Below are 27,724 nucleotides of genomic sequence, written 5' to 3'. Positions count from 1 at the left end.
TAGGCTGTTAGTAAAATTTGCTAACTGTCTAGGCAATTAACTAGCGATGAGTAGTTAATAACTTTAACAACCACGTTTTAAAAGAAAAAATTAAAAAAACAAAAAAATAAAACGATGTTGTTTCATGTATATATATAGGCAGTTAGCAGTTTTTCAAAACTTGAAATCACTAACCATTTTTTATAGACAGTTAGTGTGGTTAGTGATTAGCGATTAATGCGCTTAACGGACTCTTTTCACCCCTAAGTCACTCTTGGAGGGTCTTTTGTGTGTTTTACTAACTCATCAACCCAAGCCCATTCCGCCACTTAAGACCAAGATTGAGCCCACCTGATTGTTTTCTGCCGTGTGAGACGTTGGCACTGCTAGTTTGCCCCACCCTCAACAGGCCGACTATAGGAAGCTAATATTGGGCCTTGAATATTTTCGTGAACCACGGCTCAAAGGTATTGTCTCTCCCCACCCCCCCCGGTTGCCAGCTACGAGTGAGCGTGTCCTCTTTTTCCTTTATCGTAGAAACTTGAGAAAGGCTAGGCCTACTTTGCATGATCAATGTGAAAGAAAGAAAGTTTAAATTATAAATGGGTTGGCTCAAGTGGTAAGGGCTTTGATCTTGTTTTTATCAAGTCTAACGCTTACCAACGAAACTAGAGTCTTACTTAATCAGTATAAAAGAAACGTTTTGCACGAGTTCATAATTTATCCAACATAAGAAACAAAGAAATAAAGTTTAAACTATAAGTGGTTCGCTCAAATAGTAAGGACTTTGGTCTGAGTAATATTTTCATCAGGTCTAACGCCCACCAACGAAATTGGGGTCTTATCTAATTAGTATAGAAGAAACACTTTGCACAAGTTCAGAGCTTATTCAACATAAGCGAGTACAAAAAACATACGCATTTGTGTTATCCTTCACCTAAACATCGTTAATCATCAATTGTAATGTGACAAAAAACGTAGACACAAAGATAAATTCTCGTATTAGTCAAATGTACACATTTTCTCTTCTATGTCTTCGACTACTATAATGATTATTATTTTTTTCCCATATGTTAATATAATTGTAGATATGCCACCTTTTGGTAAGATTGTAAACGAGTCCAGATTAAATTATTTATGTTTTTGATATTAAAAAGTTCAAATCCACTTTTGAGATTTGATTTAAAAATAAAAAATTAAGGATAATAATATGTATTAGTGAACGTAGATCAGTCGTTAAGTGGTGTCGGTAATTAATATGGACAGTGGCTGACGGTTAGTATTGAAATGTTTGGTAAGCACGTGGACCGTAAAAGTGATCGTTTAGATTAGATGGTACAACTTTTCTGCATTTAATTTCTGCATTTACCACGTGACTCTTTTGTTTTTTTATGTCTTTAAATAAATTTATTTGTCGCGAGAGAATCTTTCCCTTGGAGGACGGGAGCTCGCATTTCAGCCTCCCGCGTTTTATGGGAAAGAGATAACATGCGATCTTGGTTTTCTAAGGTGTAATCTAATTGTTTTTTGGGGTTGTTGACTCTAAATCAACGGTCTAGATTATGACAATAAGCCTAAAAGTAAAAAAATCATTTTTATTCACCCAAAGTGAGTAGTTCCAAGGTCGCCCAATCACCCAACACTAAGAGCATATTTGAGATTAGTTTGAGAAATAGAATTTTTAAGTTAAAAAGTGTTTTTGAGCAAAAGCTTTATTTATAAGCATTTGTCAAAAATGCATTTTAACAATTTTTAGGCTTTTTAGACACTTAAAAACGCTTTTAATTTTTTTATTAAACGAGTACTTTTTTCTTCAAACGAATTTTTTAAGTGTTAAAAGTACTTTTAGACCCCTCAAACGCAATTTCAAACAAGCTCTAAATGACCACCTTAAAAGCATTATCATTATTATTATTATTTAAGTATATTGTTACAATTTGGTGTTGAAGTTCGTAAGGAAAATTAAAATATTAAAAATAATAGGAGAAATAAGAAAGAGAAAATAACACAAAAAATTTACGGGTGGTCAATGTTAGATACCACAACTACCTTTCTTAGGTTGCTCAAATTTTTGTGTTATTCGAAAAACTTAATAACATAAAATTCTCAACCAAAAAAATATGAATTGGGACCGGCTGAATTTCATCGTTCGTTTTATAAAGGATCGGTTCTAATTATGCCACATCATACTATAGGCTAAAATTTTAAAATTTTATTTCTTTACAGGAGCCATTGATCCCTAGTTTTATCGTGACCACTGTCGCTACAACTTTTATTGCTCCGGCAACGCTATTATCAGTTTCCCACCACGATTAGCATCGGGGATAGTTGATGAAGTTTAGTAGTAGTGGGAGATTGATAATGAAGGTGTGACACATATGCTAGTGAGGTGGTAGTGAGACTGCTTGAAAGAAAGAAAGTTTGAATTTTTTTAATTTTTTTTTAACAATATAACATGTAATAATCTAGACTTTTAATTTTAAATGCACAGCCCAAATTAGAATTATTGTAGGGCATGCAATGCCCTAAATACTGCGGACAATAATTCTCTTAATTTCACTTGAAATGAAATATAAGTCATTTTATAATTAAAATTTTATTTTGTTACATTTAACGATGTACATAATATCATATGGTGAATATGCTAACATGTTAATTAAAAATTTTAAATAACATAACATCATGTATACTGTTAGATGTGACAAAATAAAATTTAAAGAGTGACACATACCATTAAGGTACACAGATAAAAGTAAGATGAGGCATCTTCAATTCCTAGACCATCTCTACAATGGCCCATGGGGACAACTATATATGTAGAATGTGTTACGTGAGCTGTATTATTGTAAAGCACGTTGGAAGAGTTTTTTTTTTTTTTTTTTTTTTTTTTTTTTTTTTTGGGTATGAAATTCTGCAAATTGGAAGTTTGTCATAGTTTCCATTGGTGGGTGTCAAAAGTTTGGTGGAAGTGAAGTGGGTTTGAGTAGTGGATAAATTAGCCACGTGCAAAATCACGTGGATTTTTTTTTCCTACTAAATGAAAGCTTCTCCGTACGTTGAATGGACCTCCGTTGAATCAATAGAAGTGATTGTGCCAGTAATTCAAAGTTTTAATAAAAAAACTCACTAAAAAAAAAATAATAATAATAAAATAATAGGTAAAATTCACTTAACCCCTTCAAATTATTATTTTAATGACAATATATTTCTCAAATTATCAATTACGACAAGTTACCCCATAGACTACTAAAACAATGACAATGTACCCCACAATGCTAGCAAAATGCCGAAATTGTCCCTATAAAATTTTTAATAAGACAAAAATATCCTTAAAATTTTAAAAAAATTAATTAATTTTTATTATTTTTGTTTTTATTTTAGTAAGGGTAATTTTGTTATTTTTTAAAATTATGAATACATTGTCATTGTTTTGATAATTTGGAGGAGAGAAATTGTTGTAATTGATAATTTAGAGAATAAATTGTCATTTAAGTGATAATTTGAAGAAGTTAAGAGACTTTATCCTAAAATAATTGATAAGGCTCTCATGAGATTTGCTTTAGGGAAAAGTTGTCAATATATTAATATTAGTTTGTGAAAAATATGGCCACAAATAAAATATTAATATTAATTTGTCAATATATTAATATTAATAAAGTGAACGTCAAAGTTCTCTGCTAATCATTAAAGGAAAACACTCCGGGAATTTTACTTTTACTACAATTTTTACCAAATTTATGTTCTATAGAAATGAGAATTATGTGCACCGTTGCATAATATTTTATATTTGAATAGTTAATATGGTAAGTGTTGCATTAATTTATATACATAATTATAAGAATCTTCTTAATTAGGATGCTCGAACAGCTTAAGAGAGAAGGGTTACAGAATTTACTTGTTTTGAACGGTTTGAAGTGTTGAGTTTGTCTGCCTGTAATAGATGAATTTTATAGCCCCTCTCTCGCTTGAATTGTCGGGATTTTAACAAAATTCAGACAACTTAATTTTAGGAGAGGAGATTCCGATCCTTAATAAGCTTGAGGTCTGTTTTCGATCCATGGCACTAAGAGCAATAAAATTTCTTTCACATTTCCTAAATCCTTATTTCATGTCATATAATGGAGTGGATCCTGCAATTGATAGGATTGAAATGTGAGAAATAGGTGTCCTTTTGGGAGTTGTCATTATTGATTATAGTACAATTCTGGTCCTCAATTAGTAACTAGCGTCCCCAATGAGAACCAGCATCTACCAACTCATCATCAACTATAGGACTCATTTCATTTCAATACATTATGATTGACAGACACTTCAATCAAAACTCCATCTCTTATCACCATAGAAGGTGAAAAGACGGTTACAGTTAGAGATTATTTATTAAAACTGTTAATCATAGCCACCTATGCAGTTAGTAAAAAAAAAAAACTACATCATTTTTATGGTAATATGATAATACCCTACTACATACGACATCGTTTTTGTGTTTATATATATATATATATATATATAGAAATGATAATAAATAGAGATTTTTTTTTTCTTCTTTCTTTCTTCTTCCCATGTAATTATAATTAGATTCAATGATTGATATGGATTCAACCCAGTCATATATCACTTTTATCTGATTTTTTTTTTTAAAAAAAATATTTGCAAACTTAAGATTAATTCCATTTTCGGCAAGTATACCTGTTTATCTATAATCTCCTATTTGATACGAAGGATTAGGGTTCCACGTTCCAAATTCTTCTGGATTCAATGGTTTTTCTACCTTTCGTTTTTTTTTTTTTTTCTGAAAAAAAAAAAAAAATTACCTTCTTCACTTTCACTCACCACATTTACTGTGAGCGAAGAATATGGAGATTGATTTTCTTCGTCATCTTCATTGTTCCCCGTCAATTATTTATCGTGTTTACTCTAAACGTGTCAGCAGTTGGAGTTGGTCTCACGGTTTTCCCGTGCGACTCAGCGTAACACTGTAATGGCCAGCTGGGCTTACAACTAACAGTTTCGTCCTGGTCGTTGGCTCTTGGCTACAGCCAGCCGAGCAGAGACAGTGAACAGATAATCGGATGCAGCAATCTATACAACTCTCTCTATTTTTAAACACTCTCACGAGTCATGGCTCACTCAATCTCACACCCAAACTCAATCCCATCTGTAACCTAACCATACACCCCTTTCAATTCTATCTTCCAGATCCTCTTCCACACGAGCAATCCCATAAACCAAATTGAACTTTTCTTTCTCAAGTGATCATTTCTCTCTCTCAGGCATTTCATCGAACAGATATATCCAAATCTGAGAGTGGGGGTCACAGGGTGGGCGTGCTGCTGGGTTTGAGAGAGAAATGAGTTTCAGGGATGAGAGCGACGATGGGAAGGATCTCAGGAAGCCGTTTCTGCACACTGGTAGCTGGTACCGTATGGGGTCGAGGCAGTCCAGTATGATGGGCTCGTCCCAGGTCATTCGCGAGAGCTCCATCTCCGTCGTCGCCTGCGTTATGATCGTTGCTTTGGGCCCTATCCAGTTCGGTTTCACCGTAAGCAATTTTTTTTTTCCAGTCAAATTTCCTCTGCCATTCTCGTTCTTGTTTGGTATTTTCAGAATCCCATTTTTTTTTTTTCGTATTGCTTTATATTCTTAAGCAACAAAGATAAGCTCAGCTAAGGTTTTTGTAATTACTGGAGTCAGATGTTTGCGTAAGGAATCGAAAAAAAACGAAGGCAACAAAGCTTAAAATTGTTCTTCTTTCGTTTATTACATAGTTTTCTTGGCAACCAAAAAGAAAATTTATGTTCTACTTACTTGTTGCAGTCTGGGTATTCGTCCCCTACCCAAACGGCAATCACTGAGGATCTTGGACTAACGGTTTCAGAGGTATGAGTCTCTGCTGCTTTTATGCCATTTGGGTTTTGAGGTTTTATAATTTTCTAACCATATTTTGGGGCAGTATTCTATATTCGGCTCTCTATCCAATGTGGGTGCAATGGTTGGGGCAATAGCAAGCGGTCAGATTGCTGAATATATAGGGCGAAAAGGGGTAGGATCGATTCATTCATTGTTTTCTTAATGATGTATTACGCATAGCTTTAATTATTGCCTCTTTTGGTTTTGATGACTGAGTATTACTTTCTTGTGCTTAATTGCAGTCTTTAATGATTGCTGCCATTCCTAATATTATTGGATGGCTTGCCATATCATTTGCCAGAGTAAGTTGTAATGAATATCCAGTTTTTGTTTTAACTTTAGGCATATGGAAAGTGCTGGCAAAAGCATGTCGTCTTATATAATGAGTTCACTAATGTGTAGGATGTTTCATTTCTCTACATGGGAAGGCTGTTGGAAGGTTTTGGTGTGGGAATAATATCTTATACGGTAACGTTCAGCTTCACTTTTCTAGTTTGGTGTTGTGTGTGAAAGATGATATCTTGGGAGTTTAATTATGTTGATTATATTTTAGGTGCCTGTATACATAGCTGAGATAGCACCTCAAAACTTGAGAGGGGCTCTGGGTGCAGTGAACCAGGTTAGCTGTGTTTGACTGTTATTCTTACCATGAGATGGTGTATTTTTATCATATGATACTTCAATCACTGGCCAATTCAGTGCTTTTTTCTTTACCGTTTTCTTTATGTTTCTGTGCAGCTGGCAGTCACCATTGGAATAATGCTGGCTTATTTGCTGGGACTTTTTGTTGAATGGAGAATACTAGCAGTTTTGGGTAATCCTCACCGAGATTCACTCTGGTGGTCATAAACATCTCTCATTCTCTTCATATTTTTCCTCAAATAGAGAAAACTATATCTTATTTGTAAGAGGTAATATTGATTAAAAATAAAGATTCTACTATTCCTGATGTCTACCAAATCATTGGTGAACAGTGTCAATTGGAGATGCTTAGTTGGTATGGAAGTTGTTTTCCTTGGTTATACTCAAAATATTCTGGCTACACCATTCAGGAAGGATTTTGTCTTTATTAAAAAGTCTAATGTTCTTAACTTCTATTGGACTTTTGGTTCACAGCAAGTTGAGTCTTATATCATTATTTCACTCAGATGGAAAAAAGGAAAATTAGTTGTGATAGTCAGTTAGCAAAGAGGGGTTCTTAGCAGTGGTTTCATGTTTCACACAATGGGAGTGGTTAAACTTGTTTGGCTCAAATTTGGTTCAGAGATAAATTTGAACGTATTTCTTGGAAAGTCTCAATGTCTAGTCAGTCTCTAGTTGTTTGAGCTGTTGACCAGGTTTTCACTCTTGAGTGTTGACAAAGGATTGTTAATAAGCTTTAGGGTTTATCTTTTTGTGTAGTATGTTATTCTGGTTTTCTTGTTATTAGCTAGTCATACTATGTACATATCAATTTTTTAGTTTTTATTTTATTTTTTGGTGTTTGTAAAGAAAAGGGCCAAAGCCCTGTATAGTAAGAAGAGAGACTCAAATCAATCTATAACAACCCAAACATTTTAAAAACTTGAGGCCTATCCACACAAATACTTGAGACTTCTTGGTGCTCTTTGGGTTTTATGATTTCTTCAGCGAGTTCTTTATGGTCCGTGAACAACTTTCCACACTTCAAAATCCTTTTGATCAATTGAGATCAATTTATGAGTTAGAAGTTAACTTACTAAAAAATTGAGTGAGAAGTTAATTATCCTCCTTGTTCTAAAGGAGTTAGACAAATGCAAATTAGATATATAATTGAACAAAAGGAGTCATATTTGAAAAGTATCTTTGGAATGATAGAACATTATGACCTTTTCTGTTGCAGGTATACTGCCATGTACAATATTAATACCTGGTCTGTTTTTTGTTCCAGAATCTCCTAGATGGCTGGTAAGTTTATAAAAATGGTTCTCTTGATTAGATGAATATATTATTATTGTATATTGATGTGCATTTTCTTTCCTGAATCCAGGCAAAAATGGGTATGACAGAAGAATTTGAAACTTCTTTGCAAGTTCTCCGGGGGTTTGATACTGATATTTCCATTGAAGTAAATGAAATCAAGGTAACAGCCACTAGTTCGTGAGTCAGTGTTTTTACTTTATCTTTTGATAAGAAAAGAGATACAAATAAAGTGTTTTTACTTTATCTATATCATTCAAAGTGATCACCCCTTCCACATACACACTCTTCAGTTATAACTCTGGAATTATATAATTAATATTCCATCTCTCTGGGGCGTCATCTATTTAAATAATAGTCAAATATGTTTTGCAGAGATCTGTAGCATCAACAAGCAGAAGGTCGACTATCCGGTTTGCGGAACTCAAACAAAGAAGATACTGGCTTCCTCTGATGGTATTAATTGCTTTCCTCAAAGGTTTGGTTTTTCATTAATCTTTATTGTGGCCTCAACCAAGTTCTTTTTTCGCTAATTGATATCCTGCAGATTGGAATTGGATTACTTGCTTTGCAACAGCTTAGTGGAATCAACGGTGTCCTATTCTATTCCAGTACCATCTTTGCAGCCGCTGGTAAGCATGAACTCGGTTCCCATCTTACATTGAAGCATGTCATAGACATCGCGCACCAGAATCATGTTAGTCTTAAATTAATGTTATTTTTCTTGTTTTTACTTGACCAGTAGGGTCTGTCTCTCTCTGTCCCTGAAAATTATTGGATCAGTTGGGATTGGGAACTGTGAATTGAGAGTGGTTGCATCTTCAGAAGTTTAATACAGTACCTCAAGGAACTGCTAATTGCATCAAGCAACTTTTTTCCATATTATCTCCTTTTAGAAAGGAATAATTGGCTTGTTAGTTTCCTTATATTGTTTCCCTAATCAATTTCTGAACAATCTTACTTATGCATCCTGAAATGGCCCACAGCTTGTCAATGTCCTCATGTTGGCTATGAATTTTGGTTTTACCTGAATAAGTTTACTTGTCCAATTTCATACACTCCTGTAAACGAATTATTAAACTGGCCAGCTTAAGGCTCAAGTGTGTTATTAGTTGAGATAATTGTGTGTGTACAGGGGTTACATCAAGCAATGCGGCTACATTTGGAGTTGGTGCTATTCAGGTACAGCTCAAAGCTAAAAAGTCCAGTATATGTATATAAATTATATAACTTTTCTCTTCTTATATAATTACACATAAATGCCATCCAGGTCATTGCCACTGGTGTGAGTACATGGTTGATGGACAAAGCAGGCCGTCGGCTTCTTCTTATTGTGAGTTTTGAGCATTTTTCTCATTGTTTATTCACAGGTGATTATCTACCTGGAGGGGAAATGTGGATTTTTTTAATGTTTTTTTTTTTTTTTTTTGCAGGTTTCTTCCTCTGGAATGACCTTTAGCCTCCTAATTGTTGCAGTATCATTCTTTCTAAGGGTAATGATATGGTGGATTTTGGACTGTCAATTTTTGTTAGGAATCTTCATATGCATGCAAAAAGTTTCTTATTCTTCTATGCTCTCTATAGCTTTTTCCATATGTTTATGATCCCAGGGTTTCGTATCGGCTGATTCTAATTTTTATGGCGTAATGAGCATTATGGCAGTGGTTGGAGTTGTGGTATGCCTAACTTTCATGTCTTTATATGGTGAATCTTAATGCTATCATTTCCTATCCATCTAACATATTCTTTCCTTCAGTTAATGGTAATTTTCTTCTCCCTGGGAATTGGACCCATTCCATGGCTTATAATGTCAGAGGTACCACCTTTACATTGCATTTTCTCATGGGATTCACTTGCTCTTGTTGAACCTGCTAGAATAAGTGGATACTTGGGCGTAGTGTTGAATATTGGTTAGGTTTTTCAGACACTTGTGATAATGTCCTTTTATTTGGAACGCCACCACCTTTTCATATATGGAACTTTGCTCTCTGTTGTTTCCCCTCAATCTCCAAGAGTATAGAAAAGGAGAAGCAGAAGAATCTGCTTGAACATCAAGATTTTCTCCTTGCAAATCTTGATTTTAGTGCTCTAGATCATGTTTTGAAGTTCAAAAAATACTGTGTAAATTCCATTGTAAGCAACTTAGATACAGTTGTTCATCAAAAAAGTTCACTTTGCATCTGGATTGGGGGATTGACTTACTACCATGTGACCTCCACTTCACCAAAATAAAAATATGATCTGTGTAACTTGCTGCAGTTCAAGTTATGGCTTATTTATTTTATAAATTTGGTGATGCAGATCCTTCCAGTTAATATTAAGGGCCTTGCTGGAAGTGTAGCAACGCTTGGCAACTGGTTGACCGCCTGGGTGGTTACAATGACTGCAAACTTGCTCTTGGAATGGAGCAGTGCAGGTTTGCCTCTTCCTCCCACCTTCCTACCCCTTCTTCCTCTCCTCCAACTAAACGGGTTATGACACGGACCGCCATGTGGGGAACAAAATGCAGGAAGCGGGGTTTTGATCTAGTAGTCTATCACTAACATTGACCAATAGATGGAATTATTAATTTTACTTCTATTCATTTTTTCATCCTGTTCTTTCTTTTTTACTATTCATTTAATTGGTGTATAACTAACTCAGGCCGTCTCTGATATCGACAGGAACCTTCACCATTTACTTGGTCTTGTGTGCTTTCACTCTGGCATTTGTTGTGGTTTGGGTCCCTGAAACTAAAGGAAGAACTCTCGAAGAAATTCAGCGGTCCTTCAGATAAAATTTTCCATTCTTTTTCTTCTTTTTTCCCCCTCTTTATTAGAAGAAGCAAATTACTGCAATTCTGATTTTGATATTGTGAGAAGCAAACGTATATATCTTTTTTTCCTTTCAAAAACACAGGTTTTATTTTTATTTTTATTTTTTTCCTGGAAGAACTGTTCCTCTGCTTTTATTGCTGCTAGCCTGCTTCCTGCCTCCATAATTTCCTACAAATGGCCGTATTCTGTCTTTAACAGTTGCCTCATATATTGTTTAATTCATTCAGATCAATTTTACAAGTAAACTGCATTCAATTGCATTGAAATAAGTAAATCCACGAATAGATTACTAGATATTAGGGGACTGAATGCAACCTTATAGACTCGGTAAATCATTGAGTTGGCAAATCTTATGCAACTTGGAGGGAGGAGACACTGCTCTTTCATGACTGATCAGTCAACTGTAACCTTCATTCAAGGAACAGGACAAAAAGCCCTAAATCTTTTGAAGATTTCTGCTATGAATAAATTTAGTGTAGTATCAAATTGACAACAAGCTACTGTCCAAATCTTTTGGTGGGTAATTGCTAGTGACAGGAAACATTTCTTGATTGCTTCTGAAGGAGAATAATGGTATATTCCTGAAGAAAAATTTGAGTTTCTAATAGCCTCAAAATAATACTTTTGAATTAGCTGGAGTGACTCCATCCTTGACATAATATTCAAGCATTTAGTCTCATGGTACAGAGCATATGTGCAAGATGTCATGGGATTGGGATTTTTTTTTTTTTTTTGCACCCATTTAATTTAGGGTTAGATAAGTTGCCTTTTTCAACGATATTTTAACAAATCTAACTAAACTAGTAGTAAAATGAAAATATTTTGTAAATAATCCACACTTAACCCAAAAGTGATAACACTTTATATATATAATTGTGTGTTATCACTTTTGGGTTAAATGACTTGATATATAATATAGACTCCTTTTTCCCCTCTCCCGCTTTGAATAAAAAGGAAAAAAAATTAATAAATAAATAAAAGAAAAGATGTCATTCAAGTCAATGCGACTATATCCTAGTCATCCTGCAATATCATCTCATGATTAACATCCTCTTTCTCTCTATCTTTTTCATCATCTGTGACATTAATTACCTCTTCTTCTGCTTCAATGACCTTTACCATACTGAATAATAAAAAATAAAAAAATAAAAACCTTTACTATATACCTACCTTGTTGACATTCAAATTTCTTGGACCAGATCATTAAATTAAAAAAAATATAGAAATATTGCCAATTTTATTCATAGTATGCTTAACAATTGTTTGATTTGAAACGATGTGTCCTATGGATTGTATAATTCATAAGCCTTTTTTATATCCATATTGAAACGTATCAGGCTGGAGAAAACCCGTTGATATTGTAAGAGAAATGAATATGTTGAAGTTATTTTTAAGACGATATTTGCTCATACAAAATCAATGTATTGTGCACTAGGTTTCAGAAAATTCACCTTCAAAAAATGATGAAGCTCAAATTTGATTTATTATTTAACTGCTTTATGAATAAACAAAGCTAAACCCGAATATCCCAAAGATACAAATTCTAATGATAATTCGAAGAAAACGTTTCTCAGAATAATGAAATCTTTTCAAGACATTGTCTTTCAAGAAAAGAAGCACAGGTGTTTACTGACTTGATTGCAAGACATGAAAACAGTAATCTAATTACTCACAAGACAAATATGTTTTTTTTTTTTTTGTCTCTTCTAATTATAAAAAAGTAGTAGGAGGGGATGACCATAGTGGCTACTCTTCTGGGAGTGATCATAGTAGCACATGTTTATTGAAAATCAATGAGAGTTACTTGACCTAATTCCATCAGCAAAACCCAAAGCAGTTTACACTAATCAAACATGGAGATTCTCATTGCGGGAGTCAAACCTACACCTTAATGTTTACCTAACTACATAGAAATTGCCTTGAGGCAATTGAACCACCAAAAAAGGGAGAGTGGGGACAACATTTTTAGTACTTATTCATCAAATGAGAAAAGTTTTATTTTTCTTTTAAAAAGTAACAATAATATTTTAACAAAAGGAAGCAACATTGGTAAGATGTACCAAGTTAGGGTTTTAATTGGAGACCGTATATATATATATAAATTGTAATGACAGGGTTTTAAAGAGATTACCTTGCACCCTTGGAAGCAGCAAAAATGATTTCTTGTAACAAAAAGTCAGCGGGACCATGTAGGTTTAGGTCAACAACTAGTCCAGCGAAAATTCAATAGATAAGCCGAGAATGGATGGAACATTTGGTCAGCAGATGGTGTAAAGCACTGTCCCTTCAACGCATATTGGCAGTTGTGCATTTAATTTTGTGATACAACAAACAGTTGGCAAATTCTTTGTAATAAGCCTTGCATTTTCCTCATGCAGAATTACAGTTTGTGCACAGGGTCGGGGAACACAAGTTTCGCCCAAGAGCCAAGAGCCTGCCTCCAAGGCGCTCATAATGGTTAAGCCAGAATAGAAGCTAGAACCACCTCTACCCCACGTGATAAATCCCCTGCCAAAGTTTGCCTCACCATCAATCTTCTTATACTGTGATGTGACACAGATAATACAATGTAATATGACAATGACCAAAATACCCAAATACCCACAAACCCTAATAACTCTTCTAACAGATTCAATGCATATTGGATATCTGCCACAATTTAACAGGATACAGGAGCTCAAAAGGTTGATTTGGAAAACAACAATGGACTAAAAGGAAGGGGGTAGCAATGCCTCTGTTGCTCTGGTAGTTACTTTAGGAAAACCATGGACCCTCATCTTTGGTATGTAGAACAAATTTAAGAGGTTGAGAAGGTTGATTTTAATGCTTGACTCTTTCTCCAAACTACTAAAGATTATATCAAGGGAGTAAGCATCCCAGTTTCACACCTCTTAGTGACAAAACCACAAGACACATGATACTGTGGATCTTTCTCTACTAGCATATATCTAGCAGTGGTTGGAACAAAAACAAAAGCATTCCTAACCAACCATACCAAGCAGGTAAATTCTTGCATATGAGATCTCTTCCATAAGCAGTACAAAGGCTCAACATTGGCAAGCCAGCAGAATCAGAAGCTTTACCTACCTAACAATCTAGCCTCAGCAAAGAGATGGAAAAACATGCTACCACTGATCAAAATCTTGTGTGACAGTGAAGGCACTTGCATTTGAATTATGTATTTTTAAATTGATATAATCAGAAATATAGGCGTCTACAAGAATATTAGACATAAAAACAAATATATATTGCGAAGATGCAAGCAAAGTAAGGATGAATGTTTCAATCATTCAAGATGCATATAGATCTCTAGATAAATCCTTCTCCATTATCTGTTTCTTCAATACATCTACGGTCTTAAGCGCTGAAGTTAAGTTATGCTAGAAAGAGGAGCACCACAAATATGCAGACCTTCTTGTAAGAATTTCCAAAAAAAAAAAACCATAAAATTTATCAAATAGGGAACAACAATCAAAAGCATATCCATGAAAACTAGTTGTGCATAGGCCTGGTCCCCTAGTTAACCTTTCCACAATGGACAGCCAAGAATTTCACACCAACAAAGTTTGCAAAGCAAACAAAATCAACAAGGCTAAAATAAATTTCTAATTTTACGTAACTTCAATTTTCATGCAATGCTCATCGCTGTTGAAAGAATGGAAGATGAGACTGCTAGTACAAGTGGAGGAGAAAATACATAAATTAATGCACTCTAAACTACGAAAGCACAAGATTAGGCAAGTTCAAATTTTGGAGCATTATTGAAGTACAAAATAAGCATCCCTTCAAATCAGAGTTCCATGGAAACATAAGTGAAACATACAAGAATTGTGAAGTAAAAAAAACCACAATTTGACATCCAGTATTCAAATGAAAGAACCCCAACAAAGTACAGCATGATCAGCAACTGACAAAGGCGAAATACCCCGAATGGACAGTCTAACCAACATGTTACTAGGCAAGTATTTTCACTGGATACTTGTGAACGCAGTCCTCCCAAGGACCATTTCGAGATGGCTTCACATTCCGGAGTGCCTGCCAAACAGCGCTATTACATTTGAAACCACTACCAAATGCAATCTGCCAGACACGGTTACCCTTGCGCATCCTTCCCTTGGCCTCTATATACGCCAACTCATACCAAATGGAGCTTGACGAAGTATTCCCAAACCGGTGAAGAGTCATCCTAGAAGCCTCCACATGAATTGGCAACAGCTGAAGATTCTTCTCCAGCTCGTCAATCACAGCCCTGCCTCCAGCATGAATGCAAAAATGATCAAAAGCCAGCTTAAAATCCGGAATATACGGCTTCACAGTCTCATTGAACAACTTCTTAACCAGCAGAGTCGAAAAGAAGAGAAGCTGCTCGCTAATTGGGAGCACAAGAGGCCCCAATGTGGTGATGTTTGTTTTCAGAGCCCCACCAGCTATCGCCATTAAATCTTTCGACAATGAAACACCCGTCTTCCCTTGATCATCCTGCTCCTGATAAACGCAACGAAAAGCCTTTTCATCCGCCCCTCGATGAGTCCTCACCACATGAACAAGCTTGTATTTGGCCCGCCTCCGGTCCATGGCCTTGTTGGAGAGCAAAACTGCGCTGCACCCGACTCGAAACAAGCAATTGGGTATCAACATAGACTTCTTATTCCCGAAATACCAATTCTGGGTAATATTCTCAGTGCTCACAACCACAGCATAAGTGTTCCTATGGACCTGCAACAACTCCCCCGCAAGATCAACCGCTATAACCCCAGCACTACAACCCATCCCACCCAAATTAAAGCTCCTAATATTACCCCTAAGCTTATACTTGTTAACAATCATAGCCGAAAGCGAAGGCGTGGGATTAAATAAGCTACAATTCACAACGAGAACGCCGATATCCTTGGGCTTCACATTCGTGTTCGCGAACAGGTTATCCAGGGCGCCAAACATGACCTGCTCTGCCTCCTCCCTGGCCGCAGTCATCGACGGCGTCGGCGGGATCTGGTGCATCGCCTCCGGCACGTACGTCTCTTCGCCGAGTCCCGACCGCTCCAGAATCTTGCGCTGAAACTCCAACGACGAGTCGTCGAAGTTCCCGTTCAGCCGCGAGTGCTCCATGAAGGAACCAAACGGAGCCTTGAGCTGATCGGGCGGGCGGTAACACGAATAGTCCACGAGATAAATGGGTCGGGGCCGGGTCATGATGTAAACGGTCAAACCGAAGACCAAGAAAGCGGAGCAGATCACGACGCCCAAGAGATTGTACTGGAGATGGAGCCAGAGCTGGCGAATATCGTTAAGGTTCATTTGCGAGGCCTCTATTAGGGTTACGATAATTAGGGGTATAAAACATAGGGTTAAGAGATTGGAGATCAGGTAGTGGTACCCTAATTTCACGTACTTGAGATTCACGCTCTGTAGGAAATCCGGGAGCCTCCGGGTCTGCTGGATCCGAACCCCCACCGCACCGCCGGCGCCGCCGCTCGCGGTGTCGGCGTGGGTTGCACCGCCTGGGTCCATAGCGGTGGCCTTGGACTTTCAGATTTTCCTTTTTTTCTCTTTTCGTGGTCTGTGAGTACGAGAGATCAGAGTGATTGACGGTTGAATAACGGTTTCAGGGGGTAAGGATTAGGGAGAGGACGTGGAATATGCGGTTGACTATACGAGTATGATACTGAGGTTTGACAATTTTAACCAATCAAGTGCTGGTAATCAATCATCGTCACAAAGTCAGTGGCTGGCTTCGTCCCGGAACTTTTTGTGTAGTCGTTTGTGCCCTCGTTCGATTGGGCCGCTTTAAGTTGGTTTATGTTTTGCTTTTGTTGAGACAAGTACATTAAATATAGATTTGGTTCTTTTAGGCGTGAGAAGCGTTTTTAAGAATAATTGTAAACATTAATTACATGTTGTCATTAAGAGTTCATTTGGACCCCGAGTTCGAGGGCTACACACGCTTTAAAAACAAAATTGTAAAAAGCATTCCATTTAAAAATGCGTTTTTTTAAAAATGATGGTTTGAAAATATCGGAGAAAACTCAAACACACTATTATATGAAAAATAAGGGAAAAATGCAGTTTACCTCCTTGAAGTTTTAAGGGTTTTTCAATTTTAACCTCAAAGTTTAAAAATTGGCAATTTAAACCTTTCGTTGAATTTTTCCATTAAAATAGACAGAAATCTATGAAATTACATCATTGCTCTTAGGCTTTTTTAAAAAAATTTCCGTCCAATTTAACAGAAAAATTAAACGAAAGGTTTAAATTGCCAATTTTTTAAACTTCAGTGAGGTAGATTGCCAATTTTTTAACTTTGAGGTTAAAATTAAAAAACCCCTTAAACTTCAGGGGGTAAACTGCATTTTCCCCAAAAAATAACTAAGAAAGCTCATTACATGAAAAATAACTATACCATTAATCATGCAACTTCAACTCGTCACGTGACAAGTATTTAGAGGCCATATTTAAAATCTCAAGTTAAAAAAACACTTTTCCCAAAAATAAAGAGATCATACTCAGATACTCCCCCTCTTAAAACATATATATATTTTTTTCATTTAGTTATTTTGTCAAACAATATACTGATTTAAGCATCGGATTGTTTCTCGTCCCTCGAAAATCAGTGGATTCTTAGTGATTATTTTCTCTATTTTGCAAGCGGATTGTCACCGGTTCGGCCATTGGAAAAATTTCTTCAAACAGAAAACAAGAATAAAAAAAATCCGTACTTTCGAGCAACAAGCAAGCATATGCATTTTTAAAAACACATAAATTTAAACTCCATTGATATAAACAACTCTTTCACAGATTTTACCAAATGCATAATTGTGTTTTGAAAATCACGTTTTTATTAACTGCATTCCAAAATTGCTTCTTTTTTTTTTTTTTTTTTTTTTTCAAATCGCACGTTTTAAAACCACTAAACCAAATGGACACTAAAAATGCATATAAAAATCACATGCTCTAACATGTCAGTTTAATGAATAATTATAAATAGTCAACTCTTATCTCACTTCCATGCAACTAAGTTGATATGTTAGTACCCATCAAGTTCAACCCTTAGATTTTATATATATATAAAATGTTGATCCAATAATTTTTGAGCACTGCCTGTCACATCAGCCCAGTTATAAAAGAGTTGAAATAAGAATTTTTTCTTTTTACTGAGTTGAAATAAGAGTTAAGTATGAGGTATTACTCCAATTTAATCGTATTAACACCACAAACTTCATATATATACACCTCACTAAAAACACATTTTTTTTTTTACTTTTTATCACGTAACAACTCGTTTCAAATCAAAGCACGTATCAAACGTACACTTTTCAAAAGGACAATACCTGCAAAAGATGCTCCCAAAGCAGATAACTAACGTAATGGGCATCAATGAGACAGCTGTACTGGTAACAGCTGGTGACCATTGGAAAAGCCTGGCTCGCTCAGTAGCGAAGTTAGGAATCTATATGCCATCTCCTTTGACCAAAAAAAAAAGGTGGATGGAGACAATTAAACGTGGAGAGAAGATGAATCTGCTTCCCCGGGACTCTCTTTCAATTTCATGCCTCCTAGAAATATTCAATGGTTTTGGTTTTACATTTCATCCTCTACCTTGTTGAGCATTTGATTCTTTGGCAAAGCAAAAATAATAGAAACGGGAATATTTACTTGATAATAGCTCTCCAATTCTCTCTGAGTTAGAACAATTACAAAAAGCATATAGATCAACTGAGAGAAGGCCTTTTAAGCCTCCAATTATTTGCTCATGTATGTGTGTGCGTGTGCGCTTCTTATTTTTCTGTCCTCTATGACATGATTTCGGCTATGAATACTTGGATGAGACGACCAAGATGTACTGCCATTGCTTTTTGCTTTTTGCTTTTTTTACTATTTATTTTTTGGGTGCAACCCACTATGTCTATTATGTTCCCTAATAAGTGCCTTTGACAGGTACAGTAAATCACCATGACTGCCACTCCGGCTGTCACATTGTCCAAATCCTCAACTATTGACATGTCAACAAAATATTGTTTACTAATTATTACCCTCTACAGGCTAGTAGGCTACAGTCACAAGTTGGATTCACTGATAAATGGCCTTAATATTCATGTCTGTTTTATTCTATGAATTAAGAAAACTGACAAAGAAAACTAACATAAGTCCTGCCCAACATTCAGATAATAACTCATTTAAAGAAACAAAAGTAAGGCACAACAGATGCAGATATAGTGGCCAAATAACAGGAGAGGAAAATATGCTGTGTCAATTGGGTAAATACCAAGTAAAGCTGGAAGATTAACATGTCTGCCGCAGCTAGAGGGCCTCCCTTATAAGTTTTTCAGTGAGATCTTTGGGGAGTCCCATCACACTATCGGTTGTTCCAACCTGCACAAAGTACCACCAATTAATATGTCTACCAAAACACAGAAGAAATACATGTCAGCAATTAGTAACACAACGACATAGTTAACAAAGGAATTCCTAGCCGTCCAGAGGCATGTGCAACTGGAGTTCACTTTGCAGCAAATCACACAGCCTTTGATAAAATCCAGACCAAAGCTGAGGGCAAGCTGTTTGGACTCATTGAAGCAACTTATCCAGGCAACCTTAGAATCCACCACTATTTAACAGCTATAATTCAGGCATATGAGAAAGTTGCCCAGATTTATTGATTAAGTGAATGAGTTTTTTTATCAAGATCACCCACCCGCTTGAACTGACTCAGAAATTGTATGCCTTTCTGTCAGCATTTCTACGTAAATGCACACTTGGAGTGGTGGATGTAAAAGGTTTTGGTAGAAAGCTCCTATCTTCTGGAGTGGTGGATGTAAAAGTTTTTGGTAGAAAGCTCCTATCTTCTAAATTGTTGGAACTAATACAAGGAACCACATGATACTTGCTTGGCCCACCTCACCTGCTCCATATATTATGCTTCCTATGTCTATTATTTAAAGTTTAAAATTTTATTAAATGGGTACATAAAGATTAGCAAACCAACCACTTGTTTGACAAAGGGCAGTATCAAAGGATGCTCTATGATCAGTCCCCCAGCAACATTAAGCACAGATCCCTCCTCAATCTGAGAAACAAAAGAATGGTGGAGCGCAGTAAATTATCTCATCAAATGATGCGGAAACAACTGCCAATTGCAATGAAATAAAATAAGTACATAAATAAATGTTACCAGTTTCTCAATGATTTCATCTGGTATTTCGTGGAAATAGATCTGCAGGGCATCATCACATAAGTATGATTTCCAGACATTATCAGCAAATGGATCACAATAATAAAAGGATTTGGCATTTGATTAAGGGTTAAGTACCTTTTTAGTACCTGGATTTTAACGACTTTATTTTTTTACACTTAGGTTTCATTTTTGTATCATAGATGATACCTCGTTTATGGTTAAATACGGAGATAGTACCTCCGTCCATCTTCTGTTAATAAAATTAACGGATTTTCACATCAAACCAATCACAAGGTGCCACATGTCATATGCCCCAATAAAAAAATTAAAAAACTTTTAAAATGAATAATATATATATATATATATATATATATATATATATATATATTGAGGGGGTGGCTCGAGCCATCCCTTTGTGCAAGCCACCCCATTTTGGCCATTGGAGGGTGGGCTTAGCAACCCTCAGGGCCGGTATTGGGGTGGTTCAGCCACCCCCTAATAGCAAAAAGGTATATCAAGTGTATATGACAACTGTTCAAAAGTCTAAGGTTTAAACTGAGGAGATCTCCTCTCAAAAGCGGCCGAAAACACTCGAAGCATAAAATTATACAATTAAAGTAGGTTTAGTACGAGAAATAAAACCTATTAAAGGAATAACTATTTGGTTGTTAGGGTACATTCATTCTCACGGAATAGCAAGTACTATGATCAAGTGAATAGGTATTCTTTAACCTAAGAGGTGAGAATAGCTATTCCTAATATCCAAAATAACTTATACTTTGTAAAACAAGATATATATTTACATACAGAACCATGAAAGAATAAATTGTATTAATTATAAAAGTTTCTTCTTAAGTTCATTGTCATAGAATCTTCTAGTAGGCATCCTATTACCTTACAAGTATAAATCAAGTGTTTATATATTCTTTTGGTCTCCTAGTTCAAACACTAGCAGCCAAATGGAGAACATTTTCTTCCATCTCTAGCAATGAAAAAATGCAGTAAAAACCAAAACTTTATACCCTATAGGAAATGAATAGCAGGCAGATATTTTCTTTAGTTGAAACATCACCATATAAAAATGTCTCTTGTAAGGTTTACCCTTAGATCAGAAAACCCTTGTAGAAAAGGTATTCAGCACATATGGAAGGATGCCGTCACATATATCCACCTTTTTCATCTATTTTTTACTTTTCTAGCCAAGCACCAGCACCACATGGCATGATAATCAATTAACGTCTTGTATGGCTAGATAATTAAAAATAAAAATAAAAAAAACAAAAAATAAAAACCCTCACCAATAATTAGAAAAAGATTCGCAAGGGAAGGAAAAGAAGTATATGGTACCTCCACTCGGTCCCATTCTCCTTTTCTGAATCCTGTCTTAAGGTTTGTAACAAGCACAGATCCCACTGTTGCTGCGTGCCCCCCAGAATAGTCTGCAATCCACGTTGGAAAAATTACCAGAGCTATATAATAGGAAAACAATGGGTACTGAAAGGAAAAAAAAAAATAGAGAGAGAGAGAGAGAGGTAAGCAAACCTTTCAAAAATTGTTGTGCTTCTTCTTTATTGGATGGTTTTTCCCTGACCACATCTTCATAGACCACCACCTCCAGATCATTAGATAATAACAGTGAGAAATAACATACAATACAGTCACATTCCCAACAAGGTCAAGAAAATTGAACATCTCAACATCTATACACAACTCTTGTCACCAGAAGGCCATTTATGTTCCGAGGATACAATGTGCAAATGTGGCACAGAAAACATCAGTGTCCAGTGATATCCAGGGACTTTAAGGCATACACAAATCATAATGAAACAGATGTCAACAAGTGGAGAAGAAAACTCTCTACTAGCCTGTAATGTACACAGCTCATGCAAAGTGGGAAATGTATCCTTGAGCATAGGACACCTTCTGCTTGCCTAGAAGTATGCCACTACAAAACGACATACAAAGCTACACATACGTGCCATTTTCCCCAGGCTAGTAATAGTTTTTGCCACTTCTCAAAGCATCCATAAGAAGCAAACTACAAAAAGGATATATGCAGATGTCCCAGAAAACTAATGGAGAACATTGATGTCTAGGTTTTTTCAATATCATTTTTTTTCCTTCTAGTTCATTATTAGATTCTTTTGTTTTGTTTTGACTTCCCACATGCAGAGCAAAGGGGGCTGGAGCAAAAGTGCAAGACAGAAATTCATTACGAGATTGTTGACAATTCCAGCAATGTAAATTTGACCTTGATGAGAATATTATCTCGCAGTCAAGAGAACAGTAAGATATAAAAATAGAAAACATGCCATAAGTCTGTGTGTATAGAGAGAGAGAGAATATTCATGCCACTTGATGTTTAATAAGTGTGTATTTGTTGGCCGTCATAATTGTGTAAATTTCTAGAATTATTGTTCTTTATGTACCTCATCTAGCTTAAAGGCAAAGGTTAAACTTTACTTGATGAGAAACTTATCCAAAATAAATAAATAAATTAACTTTTTGAGAAATACTGCATATACTTTTATGCAGACTGATAAACGGGCATAAATACATAAAGAGTAAGTGTATAGAAAATCTAAACTGATAAGGTGGCACTTACAAAGGAATACCTGATTTTAATATTTGGGGAAAAAAGGTGGCCAAGTCCTTCCAGCATACAATTATACAGCATAAGTAACAAAAGAATATGTAATTTAATTAGCAAACAGAGAGGCAACTATCATATCAAATTTGAAAATTTGGACCTTTGAACACAAGTTTCACCAATCCCTGGGATTCCAAGCTAGGTGAATAGCACTAATGCAATTATATTCACGAACAACTTTTCCAACCTATGTGAAAATTCCTGAGTTATTAGTTCAAGTTTCCAACCAATACTCAACTTGTAGACAAAATTCCTGATAAGTAACTTGTTGACATAATTGACTTTAAATCATCTTTTAAACTTTGAGTTTTCAGTTCTTTCATACCTCCTTTTCGGGGGGGGGGGGGGGGGGGGGGGGGGGGGGATGTGGAGAGGGCCAGGGACGAGGCAGCCCAACCTATCATATTACATGATGTAGACATTCTTCCCAGGGTTCAAAGTGCAAAACACACACAAGAAGTAAATTAGAAATACAAATATTTTGAAGGACTTGATTTATACTTGGTCACAAGTAATTAACAATGTGGGCTCAGCATCCTTTACGTAGTCACCAATCGGGAGCCTTTGTATGATGGCTTCTGCCTGAGAAGAAGTTTCCATCAGCTATGGTAAGTACCTGAGTCATAGTTCTGCTACAACCAGAAACCAGTACCCTTCATTGAGATAATAACCATAAGCAACGAGGACACTAATTAAATTATGCATGTTATTGCAACTAATAGGATAGGAACTTAGATAAGTGCATTAGCAGAACAAAATATAACTCCAAAGTTGAAATAACTTAACATCACCAGCACCAAAACTGTGATGAGGTGGTAAGCATCTTATATTTCCACCTAACTAATATTGAATACATAGTCAATATCCCAAAATAAGACAAAATCTAGGCATAAAAATGAAGAGTAACCAACAGCATTGTTTTGCATTCAAAACAATAATTTAATCACAACAAGCATATGCATTTCAATTTGTTTGAAAGCTTAACTTAAAACACATGCTCAGATATTTGTGCCCAGAAAAAAGCATACTTACAAAATTCAATTCCCAGGTCTGTGTTTGTGATATTTCTGACATGGACCTTTCCAGGAAAACTTTAATTCAGTTTTTATGAAATAGATGGAAAACAAACTGGAGTTGTCCCATCTTCTTGACTAACAACACAGAATACATGGGCATTGGGACTGTGTGTAATAAAGGAACGGAAGTGAACCACTTATGTCTAACGATTGAGATCCCATCAAATACAGGATCCAAGGTGCTGAAATTTGAACATATACTATTATACATCCTCTCTTGACCGGCAATGTATCCTCGGTCCATAAATGGCACTGTACATCCTGTTGCTGAACAGGGAGGTAAGTCAAAAACAAAAAGAAAGCAAGACATACTGTGTCGGCTGCAATCAAAATTGTTTGTTTGTCATCCCTCCCTTGATTATTGATAGTTTGTAGTTTTGACATGATGGCATCAGCCTGACATGCAATTCACACTCAATCAATGAACAAGGCTTAAACAAAACCCACTCTTCAATTTGCATTACAAACAGAATATAAAATAATAAATACACACAGAAAGAACAAGACAGTGAATGGCACCTAAAAGAGAAGATAAACAAAGATAGGAACTAAATACACTTATCCATCTCTATAATCACAAGAATGGTATATAGATTGAGCACTCAGATCACTCCACTGATTTGAAGGCTTGAATGTTTTAAGTAAGCATCCAAAGAGGAGCTTTAATATCCTCATTGCTTCAGAATGATTTCATGCCCTTACAATCTCCTTAGCTACTTAGCTCAAATGAAAAAAAAAAAAAAGGCTTCTATTTTGACCAGCTAAGCTAGCAAAAGAATGACATATTTTATAGCTGGAAATGTACTCATCAACCAAAAACATAATTTACAAAATTTTCTTTTGCGCTCCAATATTCAGGACAGAAAACCCCACCTTTGCCTCAGCAAGAGCCATAACCAAGTCTTCTGGCTTCTCCTTTCGGATGCATTTCTCATCAATGTCTGCAGTCTAAGTAATTAAAGGAGTTAACTTACCGGAAATCAACAGAAAATTTAGTAGATATCTGAGAGGAAAAATACCACAATCGTGAATTCGTGTCCCATCTCTGCCAATATTGTTCGACGTGCTACTGATGATGATCCCAAAATTATCTGCACAATAGCACATCTTAACTCAACAATGGAGGATAAAGTACTCATTTCAAAGGTCATATCTCATCTTCACATCAAATGTTAGATGACATCATGCACAAACCAGGCAGTATACAAGAGCTCAACATAAGATATGACTTATCAAAGACAAATTCAAAAAAAAAAAAATGTAAAGATTTTAAAATCGAGATTTTTTATTTCCATTCATTCGAATAAAATTCGACTAGAATTCAAAACCTTCATTCAATTTGCAAGTGCAATAGTCCTTAAAGTCTAAACTACCAAACTGTACCCTAACCTTATATTATCACCCAAATAACAGAGTAAACTAAATGCGGAGCACCTTGCAGCACCAGTAAGCCTAATTCTCCAGAAAACCTCCGTTTGGCTTCCGAGAAAACTCGAGGGAAAGTAAAGTGACCCCCGTTAAGCGATTTTCGCTCAGTAAGTAAATAATTAATACTCATACAGAGCAAAACGCAGCGAAGAAATTGGCAATGTTGGAAGATATATCTATCATTATTGCTTTACATTTCTTTAATTCTTTCGAAGAACCAATTTGTTCGATTTTTGTCGAAGAGGCGTACCTTGAAGGGAGAGGTATTCGCTTCCATGTCTCTCTCTCTCTCTCTCTCTCTCTCGCAAGCGCGAACAGGCGAACAAGCGAGCTGCGCGTTGCAGGGAATTTATAGGAGGGGGAAGGCGTGTTTACTGCGCGATCTATGTTGGATTATCATGTGGCAAATCCTAATTGGTTTTACCTGTCATGGAGATCTTTTCTATTTTTTTTTTCTTTTCTTTTATTTGATTAGATTGGATTTTTAACATTTTATTTATTATTTTAAATTAAATAGTTCATAAATATATGAGTGTGTAAGAGAGAGAAATAAACTGAATTAAAAATAAAATTTTAATAATTGTTAAATTTTAAATAATTTAATTTAAAAATATTAATTAGAATTCTATGGACTTTGCTAATTCCATTTTTTTTTTTATATATAAAAAAAAATTAAAAAAAAAAGTCTTAAATATCTTGACTCAACCGAGGGGAGGGAAAGGGCGGAAAGGGATTATCTAGGCTCATTTTTATTATATGTTATTTGTCTTTTATCTAATGTATATATAAGACTATAAGGTCTTACTAGTCACATGAGGAAATAATGCTATATACTACATTAATACATTATATATTATTAATATTGTCAATTTATTATTAACTTTTTTAAAAAAACAAAGACTAATCTAATGGTGAATTGGCAGTGCCATGTTACATTACTTGTCACATATTAAGGTCTACTCAGCCATGTATGACATACACTGGCACGATGTTAACTTATTTTAAAAGTTTTAAGTTGATAAAAAATAATAAATTTAACACTTTTTTCACATGTGAAACCAAACAACACGTACTATTTGAATTGAAATGTAACTCAAAAGCTTAAGCTGGTAAAAAATAGTGAGTTTAATTTTTTTAATTAATGTTTTAACACTTAGTCTCATGCATGTGAAATATAGACAAGTAAAATATTAAAATAAAGTAAATAAATTTATACGAGAATCCATTATGATATTGACACTTAGGAATACAAGTCGATCATTTCATGACTTTTGCTTGATACATGTAAAGGAAGCTAGGAAATATGTTACACCATCCAGGAAGACAAGTAAAATTAGTAGATGTTTAATCACATCTTATTCTTGGAATTGTTGTACTACTGCATTTGCATGCATATAAGTAGTTGTTGATACATAGTGGACTCCTTTTTTCTTGTATGCCTTTTATTCAAAGCCAGCTTCACTGGAGCCTCAAACCCTTCAGCCTGCAATATTAATAAATATGATAAGCCCTTGATAAAACTTCAAATACTTTAACAAAATTTTCCCATGCATCAAGATAATGCGGCATTAAAGAAAAATGCTTAAGATATTATAATTTTCTTATAAACTGACAAGATAATACTGATGTCGAACTGTCATATCAATTTGTAAGAAACACCGTTTATTTAGCACCTAGGAATAATTACAATTTTTGCTAGAAATTAACATAATTTATATATTAAAGAGTGAAGCAGGCAAAAGGGTATGGGAGTATATATATATATATACCTTTGTTCTTCGTCCATGAAATTGTAAGCTTTGGTGGTGCCTCCAAGCTTTCTGTAATTGGGCAAGGGGACTTGGCCAGTCTCAATCTGCATGAGATCTTCGACAAGAGCCTCGTAATGCCTCTTCACTTCCTCGACGGATTTTCCGCCCACTGCCCTGGCTAGATTGTGCCAGCGGTCGGGGGTGTCCTTGTCGTATATGGCCAGAGCATTCTCGAACAGTTTGTTCTGCTTGGGTGTCCATGTCGATCCCGAAGCCATTTCCTTAAACCTCTGCAATATATATATATATTTATATTGTTTAACAGAGAAAGAAGAAAGGAGCTAGAAGGATATTATTATTGCAGCTGTATGAGCAAAGAGAACGCCGCTGCTGTCCCTTTTATAGAGGGAATGGTGGGATCTTTGCACGCTTTCTTTCTTCAGCTAGCTGTTGCTTTCATGGCAAAACAGTGGGAGCAGCTTTGTAAAAACAAATATATATATATAATATAATACGTGGTTTTCCCTTGTGCTTTTTTTTTTTTTTCTAGGGGATTTAATGTGTTTGGAATTAATACAACTCCATGCATGCCAACCTTTCTTTATCGAAGAAAAGTTATTCCTCGGTCTATTTTCAGTACTCATTGTTCATGCCCCTCCTCTTTCTTCTTCCATGCTTTCTGTTACCGGGTTTTAGGGGCTATTCAGGAATTTCATGAACCCAGGGAAGCAAGTTTAACCCATTGCCGCATGAAAAGTTACTATTTACCCATTTATTTATTATTTACGTCATGTGATGTGACATGATTTAAGTGAGTTCTTTTCATTTATTTTTCTTGTAGACGAAAAAAAATGAGTACGATAAATATATGTGAAAATATCTTAATTATATTTTTTTTTTATCTTATAATAATAATACGTATGACAGTCTTAATTAACCTTAATAATTTTTATTAAAACAAAAAATTCAATAATTAAAAGTACCACATTAAAATTATGGGGTAAAAATGT

General features: G+C 35.4%; 4 protein-coding genes across 6 annotated transcripts; 1 reads left to right on the top strand and 3 right to left on the bottom strand.

Annotated features, from left to right (window-relative positions):
- Positions 1 to 4,974: 4,974 nt before the first annotated feature.
- Positions 4,975 to 10,885, top strand: LOC132185030 (sugar transporter ERD6-like 6). The gene is made up of 18 exons (XM_059598845.2): positions 4,975 to 5,518; positions 5,794 to 5,856; positions 5,930 to 6,019; positions 6,129 to 6,188; positions 6,289 to 6,354; positions 6,440 to 6,505; positions 6,625 to 6,700; positions 7,748 to 7,812; positions 7,895 to 7,987; positions 8,200 to 8,280; positions 8,372 to 8,456; positions 8,960 to 9,006; positions 9,095 to 9,157; positions 9,258 to 9,317; positions 9,435 to 9,500; positions 9,581 to 9,640; positions 10,126 to 10,240; positions 10,488 to 10,885. The coding sequence occupies exons 1-18, from the start codon at positions 5,327 to 5,329 to the stop codon at positions 10,598 to 10,600; spliced, it is 1,461 nt and encodes a 486-aa protein (XP_059454828.2). The 5' UTR covers positions 4,975 to 5,326; the 3' UTR covers positions 10,601 to 10,885.
- A 3,488-nt stretch (positions 10,886 to 14,373) lies between these two features.
- Positions 14,374 to 16,437, bottom strand: KCS4 (3-ketoacyl-CoA synthase 4). Its single transcript, XM_059598844.2, has one exon. The coding sequence runs from the start codon at positions 16,146 to 16,148 to the stop codon at positions 14,595 to 14,597; it is 1,554 nt and encodes a 517-aa protein (XP_059454827.1). The 5' UTR covers positions 16,149 to 16,437; the 3' UTR covers positions 14,374 to 14,594.
- A 1,265-nt stretch (positions 16,438 to 17,702) lies between these two features.
- On the bottom strand, positions 17,703 to 25,366 carry LOC132185021 (Maf-like protein). 3 transcript variants are annotated; one of them, XM_059598834.2, is made up of 10 exons: positions 25,214 to 25,366; positions 24,555 to 24,626; positions 24,409 to 24,483; positions 23,848 to 23,931; positions 22,961 to 23,041; positions 21,352 to 21,421; positions 21,157 to 21,248; positions 19,807 to 19,848; positions 19,621 to 19,701; positions 17,704 to 19,007 (listed from the first exon to the last, which is right to left on the bottom strand). In XM_059598834.2, exons 1-10 carry the CDS (start codon positions 25,238 to 25,240, stop codon positions 18,936 to 18,938), a joined length of 696 nt encoding a protein of 231 aa, XP_059454817.1. In that variant the 5' UTR covers positions 25,241 to 25,366; the 3' UTR covers positions 17,704 to 18,935. The 3 variants fall into 3 exon arrangements, with proteins under 3 accessions (XP_059454818.1, XP_059454817.1, XP_059454819.1); XM_059598835.2 differs by lacking the exon at positions 22,961 to 23,041 and having other exon boundaries at positions 17,703 to 19,007; XM_059598836.2 differs by lacking the exon at positions 23,848 to 23,931.
- Positions 25,367 to 26,421: 1,055 nt separating this feature from the next.
- On the bottom strand, positions 26,422 to 26,992 carry LOC132185613 (protein RADIALIS-like 3). The gene is made up of 2 exons (XM_059599370.1): positions 26,733 to 26,992; positions 26,422 to 26,446 (listed from the first exon to the last, which is right to left on the bottom strand). Exons 1-2 carry the CDS (start codon positions 26,990 to 26,992, stop codon positions 26,422 to 26,424), a joined length of 285 nt encoding a protein of 94 aa, XP_059455353.1.
- Between the last annotated feature and the right edge of the window lie 732 nt (positions 26,993 to 27,724).

This window comes from Corylus avellana, chromosome 7 (assembly GCF_965113065.1).
Source record: "Corylus avellana chromosome 7, dhCorAvel1.hap1.2, whole genome shotgun sequence".
Lineage (NCBI taxonomy): Eukaryota > Viridiplantae > Streptophyta > Magnoliopsida > Fagales > Betulaceae > Corylus > Corylus avellana.
This window is presented reverse-complemented; position numbering and strand designations above follow the sequence as displayed.

Excerpts from the sequence above, each read along its gene's own strand:
- LOC132185613 (XM_059599370.1), bottom strand. The coding sequence starts at position 26,992 with ATGGCTTCGGGATCGACATGGACACCCAAGCAGAACAAACTGTTCGAG. Across the intron at positions 26,447-26,732 it reads TTCATGGACGAAGAACAAAG|GCTGAAGGGTTTGAGGCTCC; the intron begins GTATATATATAT and ends TTAATATTGCAG.
- KCS4 (XM_059598844.2), bottom strand. The coding sequence starts at position 16,148 with ATGGACCCAGGCGGTGCAACCCACGCCGACACCGCGAGCGGCGGCGCC.
- LOC132185030 (XM_059598845.2), top strand. The coding sequence starts at position 5,327 with ATGAGTTTCAGGGATGAGAGCGACGATGGGAAGGATCTCAGGAAGCCG. Across the intron at positions 7,813-7,894 it reads CAGAATCTCCTAGATGGCTG|GCAAAAATGGGTATGACAGA; the intron begins GTAAGTTTATAA and ends TCCTGAATCCAG. Across the intron at positions 7,988-8,199 it reads TTGAAGTAAATGAAATCAAG|AGATCTGTAGCATCAACAAG; the intron begins GTAACAGCCACT and ends TATGTTTTGCAG.
- LOC132185021 (XM_059598834.2), bottom strand. The coding sequence starts at position 25,240 with ATGGAAGCGAATACCTCTCCCTTCAAG. Across the intron at positions 19,702-19,806 it reads ATGAAATCATTGAGAAACTG|ATTGAGGAGGGATCTGTGCT; the intron begins GTAACATTTATT and ends TTTGTTTCTCAG. Across the intron at positions 19,008-19,620 it reads TGCCCTTTGTCAAACAAGTG|GTTGGAACAACCGATAGTGT; the intron begins GTTGGTTTGCTA and ends TACTTTGTGCAG.